This window comes from Patagioenas fasciata, chromosome 2 (genome assembly GCF_037038585.1).
Source record: "Patagioenas fasciata isolate bPatFas1 chromosome 2, bPatFas1.hap1, whole genome shotgun sequence".
NCBI lineage: Eukaryota > Metazoa > Chordata > Aves > Columbiformes > Columbidae > Patagioenas > Patagioenas fasciata.
Window position 1 is genome coordinate 77,191,539 of NC_092521.1, and position 15,862 is coordinate 77,207,400.

Below are 15,862 nucleotides of genomic sequence, written 5' to 3' on the forward strand. Positions count from 1 at the left end.
AAATTGTTTCACTGGAGAGCGCTGCCCTGCCACTGTGCAAAGGGCTGCATCCCTCACCTGGGGCAAGGCTCTGCCCTCGGCTCTGACCCATTCTGGTTTCCTTGCAGCTTTTGTTTCTCCAACAGGCTGGTAAGGTCCTTCTTTCTCTTCTGCAACTTCTCATTATGAACTAACTCATACACAGCAGAGTCAATGGCACCTCCTGGGGCGGTTCAGTGACACTTGCTCACCTTTGGCTAATTACCAGTCTCACTTTCATTAATGTGGCTCGCAACTGCCAGAGACTCTTCCCCTCGCACCGTTCCCAGCACCACAGTGCTTCAGTCTGTCATTTGGATTTGGGAAACTTTAAACCCCTGCACGTAGCACCGGGTAAGAACCACATCATCACCATCCTCCACAGAGAACTGTCTCTTTCCATCAAGTAAAACACTGGTCTAATCTTTAATTCAAGGCTGTCTTTTGAGGATCACAGCCCCAGTTCAGGAACAAAGTGAGCCTGACAACAGTTGGAGACAGAAGATGAAATATTAATCCATACTTTTGCACCATTCAAGCTGGATTATAGTCATCCCCTGTCTGCAGGCCTTCCCAAGGCCACCTCCTACAAAACACAGCTTGTATGGAAGCCAGCCATGGGACTGAACCATGTACTGCAGACAGAAAGCCCACTGCCCAGACACTCAGCTTGGGGCTTGCTTGGAGACCTGGATTCCTTCTTTGTCCCCAAGTCTGCTCTTCAATTGCCAGGTGTAGAGCACATCCTTAACTGTAGCTATTTTTAATCACTAAAGGTTCTCAGCTTCAGGATGTGTCTACCTATACAAGAATGAAAAAAAAGCAGAAAAATCTTTAAACATAGTAGGCAAAAATCTACAGCAAGCTCTGGTTCTTTCCCTTTTAAGCCCATCATCACAGGACACAGGATGTGTACTATATTGGTCTCCCTTCTTCTTTTAGAGGATTCAGTGGCATTTCCTCGGGCAGGAATTAGTTAAATTGAAAAAGCAACAAAATGAGGTTGTTGTGAAGAGCTGACTGTTGTATACGAGTCAGCTCAAATATGACCAAAGTAAAGAGAATTTGAGGTTGGATGAGAGAAAGGAAACCACCACCACAGGCAGATATGGTTGAAGAAAATACCAAGGGAAGAAAACAGATTAAAGCAAACATCACCATCTGAGTATTTTCAGAAGCATCAAAGCTGCAGTTGTTGCTGTGTTGGCACACACTGGATCGAGTGCAGGGCTTTTTCCAGACAGACTGGCTTGTCTCCTCTGTGCCTCTGTTTCCCCATTAATTAAACAGAAATGTTTTCCTAAATCCCAAGTTGACTCTTAAGGGAAGCTCTTGGTTATCAGGTAATGAGGGAAAAGGTGGGTGAGAAAACCCACAGAAACAAAACCACATAATGAAAACTAAGCCAATCAAGCAAACAGAGCACATGCTATCTATTGGCTTGGAAAATCATGTAAAGTTCTTTACAGATGGTGGAGGCAGCTTGGATGGCAGGGGCCAGAGTGGAGCCTGGGGCGATCCAATTGTAATCTGCAGGTCTCAAATGACGGTGAGGCTGGACATATCCAGAACACAGATCGTCTGCTGCTCACGGTTCAAGGGTAGCTGAACCTGTGCAGCTTCTGAGGACAAAAAAGTGTGAGAGTGCTCATCCATTCCCTACAGTATAGATATATACCATTAAAGATGTCATCCTTCAAAATCTGTAAAAAAAAAAAATGTATTTTGCTTGGAGTAACAGGAAGCTGATATCTTTGTCCTGTTTTTCCCACCAAGGGCTTTTCTTAGGTAAATAAGTATTCACTGTATAGCAAAAACAATGTTGAAAGCTATGCCTAGAAATGCAACACTAAAAAAGTTTTGCATTTCACATCACTATCACCTTACTTTCCTGAAGAGCTCCATCTTTTGGAGATTCCAGTGGGCTATTTAACAGATTTATGAAGCTATAAAAGTGAAAGACAGGTTCATGCAGTCTAAATGCCATTAAATTCCTGTTTTGCCATTTCCGATTAGCTGGGCTCTTCTGAAAGCCTTGTGCCAGCTGAGAAAACACATCAGGGAATGACACTTAGAAGGAACTGAAATGAACCTGGGGCAGGAGAAGAGAGGAGGGAGGGGCAGCAGCAGCAACCCAGCAGCAGCAGCAAGTCAAACAAAGCCAGGTTCTAATTTAACAGTGATAATCTTCTACCAGAGTTATTTAAAAATCCCATTAATGTATGGATATGAATCTTCTATGCAGTTGTGGGTTTGGACCCACCCAAAAATAGCCTTCAGATTTCTAGGCCCGGGGAACAGCAAGAAGAAAGCAGCACTTCCTTTGCTAGTGGCATGAAGGTCTCTCACCTTGCCAGAGCTGGCATGCTTGTCATGTCACACTTATCAAAACCAACCCGGCTGATAATAAAGCTTATGAAATGAGTACAAGCTGCTTTGAGCATGCATTGATAAATGCTTTAGGAGAAGAGCAGATATTTCACTACTTCTAGTCTGGGAAAGATTGCTTTTTTTCAATTAGGCTGTGCAGTGTTCAAGCATCAGCATGTTTTGGTTGTTTTGAATTTGTCCAGGAACATAGCTGAGGCATGGGATGTTTGGGAAGGACTGTAAAAGGTTCCTAGGCACCAAGAGTATCGTGAGTGAGGATGAAGCAGAAGGTGGCAAACTAGGTCCTGGGGACCCCACAGGCAGCTGAGCCTCAGCCCTGTCACAGTCTAGAGGAAACACAGCAATTTTTCATCTGATTTATACAGTTATTGAACTAAATATAGTAATAAATACTACAGTCAGCACAGTTGTCAGACATCTATTTTTGATATGAACTTGAGCATGTTTTACCCCACCTTCAGCTTCAGATCTAAAGATGCTGCCAATTGTCAACTTTTGGCTTCCAGAACAATTCCATTAAGAGACATGAAGAGCACTTTTTTTCATGAGATCATTTCAGGCAGCTTGCAAACACTTAAATCAATGCACCAGTTACGCTGCTCACGTTTTCAAGACAGCACTAAGAAAACTGTAGTGGTGGGAAGGAGGAGAAGCAGGAATTCTTGACCACCAAGGTGCACCCAGACCTCTGCAGCAAGGTCTGCATCTGCAGCAAGGTCTGCACCTATGAAATACCTTGGGAGCCACTCATACTTCTACGATTCCTTGCAAAGTGTTTCTGTTAATTTCAATTATGTCAGCATCTTTCCTTTGAGAAAATATTTGTCAGGGTATGTAGCTATTTAAAGGCTTTTTCACATCTGTTTTCACAGACAAACCCTATTAGCTTGTAACAATAACCGCATGCATTTTACTGGAAAGCAATCACTAAAATGGGCTAGAAATCCAGATCCCTTAAAATCTGTGTCCATATTCTAAACACCATGCTCTAGGCATTACTGCAAACACTCCTCATTGAGGGCCAAAATGTGTGCTTTATCAGGTTACTAGTGATCATCACTAGCAGACACAGTCATACGTGGTGTGTAACCCCACACTTTTTATGTCTTGCGCAAACTCAAAACATATCCCATGGTCCAGAACAAAACACTCTTGTTCCCTTCTCTCCCATCAGCTGCTCACCAGTAAGAAGCCTTCACAGACTCTCCTGAAGACTGGTGTCTGATGGCTGGATGCTACTGGTAAACCAGAAATGCCCCAGGTGCTGGAGCTCTGCAAGCTGTCTGAGCCCTGAAGACCATGCAAGGCAGTGTTATGAGAAGTGTCCCTGGCAGTGGCCCTCCAAGATCCTACATCAATAACATTTGCGTGTAAAATTCAGAGACCCTCACCAAGGAAGGGTACAAAGATTGTATTCTGGTCTCTGGCTAAGACCAAAAGCTGACCACTGCATCATCCATAGAAGTTACTGGGACAGAACAACACAGGGAAAATCACTGCTAATACAAAAGTCTGTCAAGAACACTCAAAAGCACTTTCTGATATTTCATAACTTCTTTTAGGCTTTGTAGGTGCTCAAAGGCAGCCTTGAAGGCCTTTTCTTTGAGTAACTATTTGTCTTCTTCCTCAGTGTACAAATCTCTGTAATGCTCAGACTCTGCCAACTCAGCTGACTCCAAGGGAAATTTCTGAGTAAGTCAAAAGCACCTTTTTGGCATTACTGTTTCTCCCCTTGCCAAGAGGTTCCCATCTGAGATGTCAGCAGGGATGACGCACAGCCGGGACAGTGCCCAGCTCCCTCCAGGAGCACAGCTCCAGTGGTGATAAATCTCAGGGCAGTGGGACAGGGGAGTTTGAGACAAGAGTCACCAGAAGACCATGCAAAACAGTGTGGCTACCTCTACCATAAGAGCTAAAGGTAAGGGTGAAGAAGATGGTATCTGTGCTTACAGAAATGATGGAGCCAAAAAAGTGATGGCTGCAGTGCATGCATATGTGTATTTTTCCCTGTCACCGTTTTTGCATCCACAGAATATATGCTCATGATTTGCTTATTCCAGGTGTCATAGACAAAGTGGTCCTGCATGATTATGTGAGCTGCATACACCTCTTCTGTGAATTGCACCTTGTCTCATTTCTGCTCCTTCCAGCCCTAACTTCAACAGTTCCAGGGTACATTTCCAAGAAGGTGTTAGGTGGCATTTCCCTCTCAAAATATCAAGGTTAGATCAGCCCAGCTGCTACGATGTTTTTTCATTAATACCTTCCCCAAATTCTGTTCGTGTGCCAACAAACCATCCCTCAGTGAATCTACAGAAAATGCCTACTTGACTCTCAGCATTCAGTGGCAGTTCTAGGGAGTGAAAAGATGCACATTCAGCTTGACGTCTCTCCCATCCACTGCTTTTAAATACCTCCTCACACCTGGACAAGCTCTCACCTCTGAAAAGCCTAGCCCACCACAGAACAACACCAAATTTAATCTGTGAGTTTGCAAGGCACGTGTAGGAGCCAGGCATGGTGTGGCATGACAGCCTGTCCTTCGGAGTGGCAGCACCAGGAAGTGAGAGGCCAGCAGACAGGACAGGCCTACATGCTGTCTCTGGGTGACTGCAGGTCCAACAGCTTTTGCTTAAAAGTTAAGTCCTTCCTCCTACCCCTTAGTTGATATTTTTTTCAGAATCTTTCTCTGTCTCTTTTCTCCTGCGCAGTTGCTGACAGGAAAGGCTGTGAACCCAGAAAAAAGTCTCACCCAAGTTGGCACTGAGCACATGGGAGCGATGACCCAGCCAACTCCAGCAGATGCTGTCAGTAAGCTGCACTGCGATCTAAGATTTGTTCTTAAGAAGCATTTCTGTTAAGTTTGCAGAGTAAAAACAAGTTCACCTCTCCTTTTACACTTGAAGAGCTTTTGCTGCATGGCTGATTGAAAGCAAAAAGTCTTCAGCTGTATTGTTATTAATGCCAGCAAATATGGCTGAAAATAACAGAGAGTGGAAAATACACAGAGCTCATATTCATTGCTTGTAGCTTATATTACCCATTAGAACTATAAGGCTATCCAAGTAATTTTCTCCATTTACATCAGCTCCAGCATTTTACCTTGAGTACATATTACAAGCTATCAAAATGCAGTGGCCCATAATGAGCACAAAGGTGCCATCTTTATTTAGACACCTTTCAGAGCACTAGTGCTAGGTCACTAATGATATTTAGAATTGCTTCTCAGAGTAATTGGTACATTTTTTCCTCCTGAAGTGCTATGCTTTAGTCTTTTCACTCTATAATCTCAACTCCTTACAAACAGCCACAGAAATATTTGTATTTTCAGAACATAAAGGACAGCAAATCAAGAGTGAAGTTCCTGCTTGATTCTGACTATTAAAAGCATTTCAATAGTATCTTCAGGCTGAGATGATGTCTGGCCAATTGCTTTGTAGCCTTGTTTGATTACAGGCAACAGAACATATAAGTAAAGGAGAAAAGGCAAAACAGTAACCCTGGGACAGCTTTTGTAAATTAACATGGAGTTCATATAATTTTTTAAAGAATAGCTGTGCTAGGGCTTGTGTTTGTTTCTTCTGAAACTTACTGTACACTTGTTTATTAGGAATTGCAAAATTAGGACAATTTCCCCTTGTTATTAAGATCGGGTAATACTGAATTTTACAGCATGTATATGTAAAGATGCACATGTACGCCTGTGTGTTATAATAATGATTATTTTTTTCCCCTTCCTATCTAGTAAGCTAATGTATTCTGAAGGATTTTGTTCAATTGTTTTCAAAATAACTCAGGCTGTCACTCCTACCATCTTTTCTTCAAATTTGCTCTTCCAGCAAGCAGCACTGCATAGTCAGGTACTCCTTCCAGGGAGCTCTGTTGAATTCCAGTCCCCTATTTTTGAAATCATGAGACTTATACAATGACAGACTGGGATAATATTTTGCATGACAAATTTAATTTCACTCCCTGAAGTGACGTCTTTACAACATGTTTGGGAAAAGCCCAGAAACCAACATTTAAAAAGTGGCTTAGTAGTCAGCAAACTGCAACTGAAGATGGGAGATAAAGTCATTTAACATTGACATTCCTCCGCAGACCTTCACAAGCACAATCCACATAAAGCAAAGGATCTGCCCGCAAGTCTTCTCCGCCATTTTTCAGGTTGACATGACCTTAACAATGTCTGAGAAGACAGATATTTGGAAGTCCCTACCTCATGTAAAATAATTGGTTTGACACTCACTCCAGTCCTGCAAAATAAATCTGAAGTTACCTTATTTTCTTTGGAGAGTATCACTGAAGTTAACAGGATTCCATAAACACAAAGTAGAAATCCTCTCTGAAAGATTGGTGGCCTGCATGAGATGGGAAAATAACCTGCCTTAAAGAAAAATAATCCTAAATCTCCTAGGGGAGAAAACTGCTGAGATGCCCGTGGTAACATTTCCTATATGTTCTCAGGTATAGATTCTGCCTTTTAAGATTCTGCCTTTTAACCTGTTCCCACTGAACAAAGTCATATCTGTTGCAAAGGAGCGACCATCAGAGGGTGACACACTGTGTACAATGACAGCCAGGAAAAAACCTGTCTGTAAACAAACTAAACATACAAACTTAGAAGAGAGGAATATTGTGAGTCATGATAAATACTCAGATCACACTCTATTATTTCAGTAAATATTTGTCATAGCAACAATTGACTAACGGTGAACCAGCTATTAGCGTGCAAAGCAGAGCTCTCGTACTATGAAGTAGAGGTTTCCAGCATGTACGTTGTAGGAACTGTTTGGTGCAGTGAAAAGTGAGGCTGTGTGTTTAACAATTGTCCTCACAATAAGCTCAGTTGAACAGCTTATTTAAGGCTTCAGCCTTTCATTCCAGACCCTTCCAGCTGTCACAATTGTCACATCAGCAGTGGGGTAATGTTTATTCTGTTCCGGATGATAAAGCAGGTCCTAAAAGAGAGCTCCAGCATTTGCTATTCATTATCTTTCATCCACAGAGTAGGAATTAGATAAGGCTTCAAATGTAGGTTTTTTTATTAGCAACTCAGATTTAATACAGTGAAAAGATACCTGCAAAAAGGATGTAGAAGGTTTTCACCCAAACTGTGTGTTCTAAGGAATCTGATCCCACATTGCTTAATTCCTCTGAGATGAATAAAATATTTGATTTCAGTTCCTAAAACTGACTGTTCTTTCTCTTTGTAGGTACACACATTACAATATTAATTAGGTCTCAGTTCAACTAGAATATGTCTCAATTCCACATCCTACATGCATGTACATCCAGCACCAGCTTTTGCAGCAGAGAAATATTATATATTTATTTATACTAAATCTTGTAGGTTGAAAGAACCATACGTTTGTTAAAATATGTTTGCATTTCCAGATTTTCCTCATACAAAGGTCTCTCCCATGCAAAAAGATTCAAGGACATGTAGATTTACAAATCAATGAATTGTACTTTCAGTACATAATTAGGCAGTGGAAACTGAGGTTACTGAGCAGCACAAGAAATGGTCAGTATCCAGCTCTGAAACGAGATGATAGCTGTTTCTCTTCTCTTATCATCTTCTAACAACAGTTTTGCAGAGCACAAGTGAATCCACTTCTGTGCTAATCCACTTACTATTCTAGTTTTAATACTTGAGGGTTTACTGATTTAGTCACAGCTACTGTTCAGATTTAAATATATAAAAAAAAAAAAAAAAAAATGAAGTGTAGAACATTCCACCAGCATGTGCCCCAGTCTACTGGTCTTCAACAGAGAAAGCTACAAGACCTTTAGCTTCCTCAGAGTTCCCCACCATCACATTACAAACCCAGCTGACCAGCCCTACAGCCCTACCGCTGAGGACAGGCCTACTTGGAGATGACCACCTCTCAGCCCGTCTGATACTCTGATATCAGATACCAGAAAAAAAAACAGAGGGAGGTGAAAAAGATCAGGCCCATATATCTGCTCTGTCCTGCTGATTCAAGACTGCTGTCCTCACCCCTGTCCCTGACATCCTGGGCCTTCCCTGGCAGCTAAAGGTTGCCTGCTGCTTTGTATCACCCACCCACCTGGTGAACCACTGTGGGCTCTCCCTTTACTCCTTGATATCAACCGACATTAGGAGTCTCTCAGCAGGAATCTGCTGTCCATGGCTCCTGTTTGTGAAAATCTGCTCTGAATTCACAGAAGGAATAATGGATTAGAAAAGCTTTTTAAAGAAATGAACCAGGAGGTCAGCAGAACTCAAACAGGTTGAAGTTTAACCCTCACTGCAGAGTGATACATCACTTGAAAAATGAAGTGAAGCCTAAGATTAGGTGTGTATGATTTTAGAAATAAGGTGTTTTTTTTTTTAAAAAAAAAGGCAAAGTTTTCAGATAAATAGAGCAGATTCACAAGTCAGTGTAAAACAAGGAGAAAACTGATGCTTCTCTTCCTTCAGACCTAAACACAGCACGCTGGTGTAATTTTACTCAAAACAACATTGAGTATATCTGTGGCTTCCATCACGTCTGAAACACAATGAGATACTAGTCACCCTGGAGGTCTTTAAAAGGTGTATAGATGAGGTTCTTAGGGACGTGGTTTGGTGCTAGATTTAGGTTATGGTTGGACTTGATGATCTTAGGGGTCTCTTCCACATGAAATGATTCTATGATTTCAGCTGCTGGCAGGATGCAGAGATTAGTAGCTCACTTTTGCTTTTCATTTAAACTAAATTTGCCATTCTATACTTCAAAAGACACTTCTGCTTTAAGAGGGAAGCCAGGTCAGTTGCTGCACTGTCTACTGCACTTCCTTCTCTCTATGTAACAGTGATGTCATTATCCTTCTTAACCATCCACACCTGAGACAGCCTGCCTAAACAGCTTGTGAGAAGTTATTTGACATACCTTCATAACCTGTCACTTGCTTTTCAGCCAGAAAGAGGCACAAAGAACATTTTGCTGAACCAGCATTAGTCACAACATTGTGAGAATACACCAAAGGTAACACACGTGTCCTTACCGCTGGCTGTAGGGAGCTCACAGTTCAGTAACAGCTAAACAACTTTTATAATCCTTAAAATTACTGTGGATTACAAATGCTTTTCTTTTTCTAAAGCCGCGAGTGACCTACAGAACGCCAGCCACTCGAGTTTTCTAAAAATATCTCCAATGCAAGCTGGGCAGCAGAGATTGTATTACAGGGCTTCTTTCAAGGTCACTTGCAAGATATATGCTTGCAATGGCTTTAGTACCTGTGCTTCAGTTGTGTCCCTGGCAGCGTTGGGAGTGTGTTTTGCAAAAAAACATAAGCATTCATATGTGCTCATCAGCTCCAAGCAGTAATAAATTACATTCTCAGAAAATGATATTGTATTATTGTTCTCAGTTCTGAACAGCATCCTGAAGGGAAGGGAAACAGTCTCTGCAACAGTGCTGACTTCTTCATTCATGGAGTGCTTTGTCAAATATGTCCCATCCCATCTCTCCCCTCAGACCTCCCATCTAAACACTAGTGCTACTACTTTATGAAAAGACTCAAAAAATACTATGCACTAGACGCAGTCTCTTCTTTGATGGGGGATTCTTAAAGCAGACCCAAGAACACAGCAACAAGCAAAATACAAACCTCCACCTTCCTAAGAAACACATATGCATGCCAGAGGTGCAAGAGAAATTTTGAGGAAAAAAAGAATTCTTCAGGAAAGCATATCAGGTACTCAGTAATTACCTTTACTAATTCTACATAATACAGTCATACACAGCACTTACCAAAGGCTATAGCTACAATACAAATTTATTTCACCCACCTGTTGAAGAAGTCTGATGAAGATTTACTGCTGTAGACTTGACTCAGTTTCTTCTCATCGAGACTCCTCCAGTCACTATGATCTGGATTCCTCTTTTACTGACAGAGCACATATTGTTAGCTGTAACCAGCCACATTTAAGCATGTTCATCTTCTAAGGGAGGAGGTTTGTGAGCAAAGAAATTCAACTAAAACAGAGATTTATCTTCTAAAATCTTTACATTGTTGCAGCATCCCACGAGCAACAACTCTTCCTGATCTAAAAGTAACTGCTCCCTTACTGACATCCCCACATTTTCTAAAATGCAATTAACATTTCTTAATCCCATAGCTAAAGGCATTGGCCTAGACTTAAATGTCATTTTAAACTTGATATACCCAAATCTGAAGGAGACATAAGAAGTGATTTATAAACCCCACTTCCCTCCTCTGTGAAGGTGATGAGTATTCAGAATAAAGTTATTCCAAAGGGACAAAAATGTATGTCCAATCCACTCCCTTTACCTTTGTATGAAACAGATTGCTGTGAATATTTTCATTAAACAGCCAGGAGCATGTCATGATCATACTACCACAGATAAAAGTACAAGTCTTGTTTTTTAAGACATCCGATGACAAAAGGGGAAACCATACTGTTGAAACTTGAAGTAAATAATTTCTAATTACTAATAACATGTGCAATACTGCTGACAGCAGGGCTATAGAACTTGCAATAATTATGGACAACTCAACCAGCAGCACACCTGACATCATGCACATGTATTTTCCCCAAATTTTAATGAAAGAAGACAGTTTTTGAATAATGTAGCACGTCATTATGTGAGTGTTGAGTCTAAGGATGCAACACTGGAATAGTCCCGGGGCAGTAAATCTATCATGTCTGCACTGTATCACATACTTTTATATTATATATACACTACACATATACTAAATATACGATGCTTTAAAGTATTAGAAAGCTTCCGGAAACACTGTGGCCATTTCCCCAAACTCTTTTGTGAATCACTTGTGTTATGGCATGCATTATATAATTTTAACTGCAGTTTTATGAGAAGCTTACCACTTCTGATTACAATGCTTTCTTTTCTGAAAGAAGATTAGAACTTGAAAAGCAATGGAAAATGTTAAATTTAATTTCCTTTACCATACTGATTTATTACCAATCTTAGATTCTATAGCTTTGCAAAGATCCGGTGAGGATCTCCAATTTTGTAGTCGAAAACAGCAACTCCCATTCTAGCTGGCAGCATCTAGTTCTTATTTTGAATGAGACTGGACTATCCAAACCAGCTCATCCACTGTGTCATAAAATTTCCTAATAAATTTCACTATCTATAAAATGTTGATTAGTTGTGCCACAATCTGTAATAAAATCCCATAAACCCCACAAAACTGCACCCTGCTGATTTACATTTTACTTACAGAAAAAACCCCAGCCCAATATATATCTGCATGCTTTATTGTTACATTATTGCCACATTGACGATTACAGAAAATTTACTTTGCAATCATTTCAAGACAACATCTGAACATCTCCTGTGCTTGAATATTATTGTAACACACTTTAAATTATCAATAATCATCAGTAGGCAATCCAGATCACCAGTTATGATTCCTTTTTTTTTGGGCATGGTAATGCTTTGGTAAGGACACCAATGTATAAACATGGATACCTGCAAACAATATATAATATGCTTTCATACAGTGACATTTTCTAACCATATAAGAATTCCTGCACTCTAAAAACCACTAAAGCTATCTTGAGAGTCATACTCCATTGTACAAACTTACATACTCATCTAAGTAATCAAAGACAAAATTCAGGTATTGTCTATATATGTTGTATATATTGCATTAACAACCAGAAGCAGTAGTTTGTAATTTAAAAGCATCCATGTTCCTAAGTTTCAGTACTAGAAAGGAAATGTGGTGTTGCTTTCAGAAGACAGAAATATGCATTTCTACAAGCACACTCTGTGATTTTGTGTGATTTCTAAACACAGAGTAGAGGTACCCAGCCCCATCTAACCGTGTGCTCCTATGCTAAGGTACGCTTTGTTTTCTACTGCAGTCGATGGAGTCCAGAGTGACCCAGCTCATCTTGAAAGACACTTCCATTTGGTTGAAGACACCATACCTAAACTCTACCAACTGTCTTGACTACATCACTACTGACTACAGCTGCAGTACAGACGCTACTTCAGATGTGGGCACAAGATCATCCAGCTCACTCTCAATCCAGCAGCTACCAGTACCAAGCAATTGTGACAATTTGCTTCATCGCTGACGCATCACTGACAGCTGCTGGCTGCACCATCAACAAGATGCCACCACTTTCTGTCCTGAATCTACAAACGTTCCCGCCAGAAAATTACCTCATGCGGATATTCCATGAGACTCAACAATGCTCCCCTTGTGAATGAGTTACTCATGTGTGAATCAGTTACTCATGTGTGAATCACTTGTACACTCATGAGTGGCTACGAACAAGGCCTCAGACGTACCGACATCGAAAGCATATTTTACAAATTATGCATATCCTAATACAAAATAATTCTTATAAACAACACTCGTTCCTTAAGGCAAGTATGGTTATTTAATTAAATTGAAAATAAGGACTGCATATACAGATTGTACATCCTTCCTTGGGTGTAGAATAAATATATCCATGCATATCCTTTGCAAAACATCATTTCCATTTCAAGCCTATGAAGAGATGGAAATGCCAGGTCCCTCTCACCCAGATGAAGTGAGTTATCTCACTTGTGAAATGGGCCATATTTCAGACGATTTTTTTGTTGTTGTTATTTTAAATCAGCTACTCGGGGAATTATTATATAATCTGCAGAAATTGTAAAAAATACGGTATTTTTAAAACACTCCTCACTGGTTTACTATAGTATTTGATTTTAAACATAAACGAACTAGTAAAACCCCAAGTGACCCCAAACTTCCACTAATTTGCCAGGGTTATGTTTGCAGCACTAGCTCCGGTACCCATTTTTTTGACATTATTAGAAGTTTTGTAAACCTAGAGAGTACTAAAGGCTGTACTGTATCTATAGTCGGTTAAAAACAGCATTACGCTTTAAAAATGTAGGTAGAATGTTTAAAAAATTATTTTTCTGGGTTTTACAGAGGTGAGTTGCAGAAGGAAAATAATACAGCTAAATGATTTTGAACTGTGCAGTCAAAAGATTTAAACTAATCTGATTGCTCTATTTGAAAAGTAACTTTTTTATTCTCTCATATTACCACTGTCCTTATTCACAATAAGAAGACTAGGAAAAACACAACAGAGGCTGGGTCATAAAGTTAAAGACATTTACTAATGGTATCTCTTAATTTCAGACAGTGACCTCAAACTGTAAGTTAAAAAAAGAAAACATATTTTTCATCAGTTTATTTTCTTTAAGTTCAAGTCTGGAGGGTCCTGAGGTCCTTCAGTTTGCTATTGGAATTGAGAAGTCAGCACCTCATAAAAATACAGCCCCCAGTGAGACCCATGAGACCACAAATAAGTTGCTTACAGCAGCAGCATTCTTGTAACCTTTGTTTCTCTCCCCTTTCCACACCCACAGACCTTCAAAGACTGCAAGTGCAAAGGGGTGTAAAGAAGATTCAGCTGGATTTCTGCCCACTTGAAAATGGTTTTGGGCTCTTTTTTCATCTCACTAGTTGAAATCAGAGGGCACAGGTACTGGGGTGTAACACCGTAGGCTACTGAAGACTCCAAGGATTCTACATGATCAAGACAAACATCGATTTGTCTCAAACTCCCTCCAGATAGTCAAGGTACCAGTACAAAAGGGCTATTCTTCCTTACTAGCTTAGCATAAAACCTACATTAACTATCTGCTATTGTGACTCCACAACTAAAAGTACAAGTTTTAAGCTCATTAATTGTACTAAAGTTTTATCTTGGCAATGAGAAAATCTTATTAAAAACCCACTCTTGATCAGCAAATACTTAAAAGAGAATTTTCCATGTGGGATAACAACTGAACAATGTCTTCATTTTTATTAACCCTTGAGAAGTAAAAGAAACAGCGTATTGTTTTAGTGATTTGACAGCATGAATCCTAAAGGGTTTTGGTCTTATTTTGAAAACTTATTTGCTGATGGTAGTTTGGTTGAGATCTTGTCAGAGAGCTCACTTGCGAGGCTGGTGGATGTGCTGTTTGACATGTTGCGGGTGAGGAAGCTTTTCCACAGAAGGATGTGGTTTCTGATGAGCCACCTGAGCCGCAGCTGGAGGAAAGTCCTTATCACCCTGTTCAAAGAACACACCAGGAAAAATTTAAGAAATCTCGAAAGTGTACTTTCCAGTTCAAATGCATTTAAGTTTTAAAAATGTGAAGAGCAGATGGAAAGCACTGTTGCGTGTTTCTCTGAAGTCCCCTTGTACACATTCTATCGTGACTTTCTTTTAGCCAGCTTCAAAATTTCACTTCTACAAGTTTCACTTCTTCCAATTACATATGCCATGCAAGAATGCAGTATCTTAAAATGATCCAAAGGAAAAAAAAACCTCTCTCCTATCTTCAAGTGCTTAAAGGCTCCTCACTCTCTGCCACTTTCACTGGGTCTGTATGGTCAGATCTCCTTGACTTATTTTGTTTTCACAGAGCAACTGGTAAGAGGAGACTACTTCACCGGCAAGGTAAGGTAGCATGAAAAACTGCCTGCAGAAGGAAACCTACTGCAGGAATGCCAGTCCGTGGGAAGAAAGGTGGGATCTAAAACTACTTTTGGCTCCAATCTTAGGGGTGGCTGGCTTTTAAGATTAACGTGCACTTTTAGCCAGGTCTGCCAGTGTTAGTTCTCAAGTGCCACTGCTGGGCAGGGTCAGTGCAGTTGTAACCATTACGCCACCTGTTAACAACTGTTATTTCTAGAGTCGGTCCCATGAAGTTTTCAAAAAATAGCGGGAAACAACTGCTGCTGGTGCTCAGTGACGAGGGAGCAGAATAGCACCACAACTTCCCTCTGGGACAAACAGAAGTCAGAAACTCCCTGTATGCCATCGGCTTATGGGGTGACAATCTTACACAGGCATATTTTTTTATAATATTTTTTATGAAGCTTATGTTTCAGATGGCCTGTTTCACACCTGACCCCATTTCAATCTACTACAAGTTCTTCCTTTCTGTTCTGACACGACTTTTTTAAAAATTTTAATCACTAGGTTAACTTCTTACATTTTTTCACTACTCCAGTTTTCAAACATCTCCTCTTCTCAGACTTGACATTCTATACCTTCTTTCCCCCTGATGCTGCTCTTTGCTTTTTCCATGCCTCTCTGAACCCTCATACCTTGTTGTCTCAAACAGCTCTTCTATGACTTGTGGGTACTGTAACAGTCCAGCAGGTGACAGTCAGTCTAGTAAGTACTGTAAGTACTAGCAAAAAAATGCCTATCTTCAAATCAAAATATTGTAAAATAATTCAGGTTGGAAAGCATCCCAGGATGTCTCTAGTCCAACCTCCTGCTCAAAGCAGAGCTAGCTATCAGATCAGACCAGCTTACTCAAGTTGATTTTCAGGACCACTAAGGACAGAGACTGACTAGCCCCCACAGGCATTTATTTTCAAGCTTTTGCATGACCATGAAACTGGGGGCCTGTGATTTTTAGTCTGAGATTTCCTCTGT

General features: G+C 40.4%; 1 protein-coding gene across 1 annotated transcript in view; it reads right to left on the reverse strand.

Annotated features, from left to right (window-relative positions):
• Nucleotides 1-11,652: 11,652 nt before the first annotated feature.
• Nucleotides 11,653-15,862, reverse strand: part of DAP (death associated protein) — a 56,421-nt gene continuing 52,211 nt past the window's right edge. Inside the window, exon 4 of the mRNA XM_065831449.2 lies at nucleotides 11,653-14,482. Within this exon, the coding sequence (XP_065687521.1) occupies nucleotides 14,363-14,482 (120 nt within the window). The 3' untranslated portion in view covers nucleotides 11,653-14,362. The remainder of the gene's footprint in view (nucleotides 14,483-15,862) is intronic.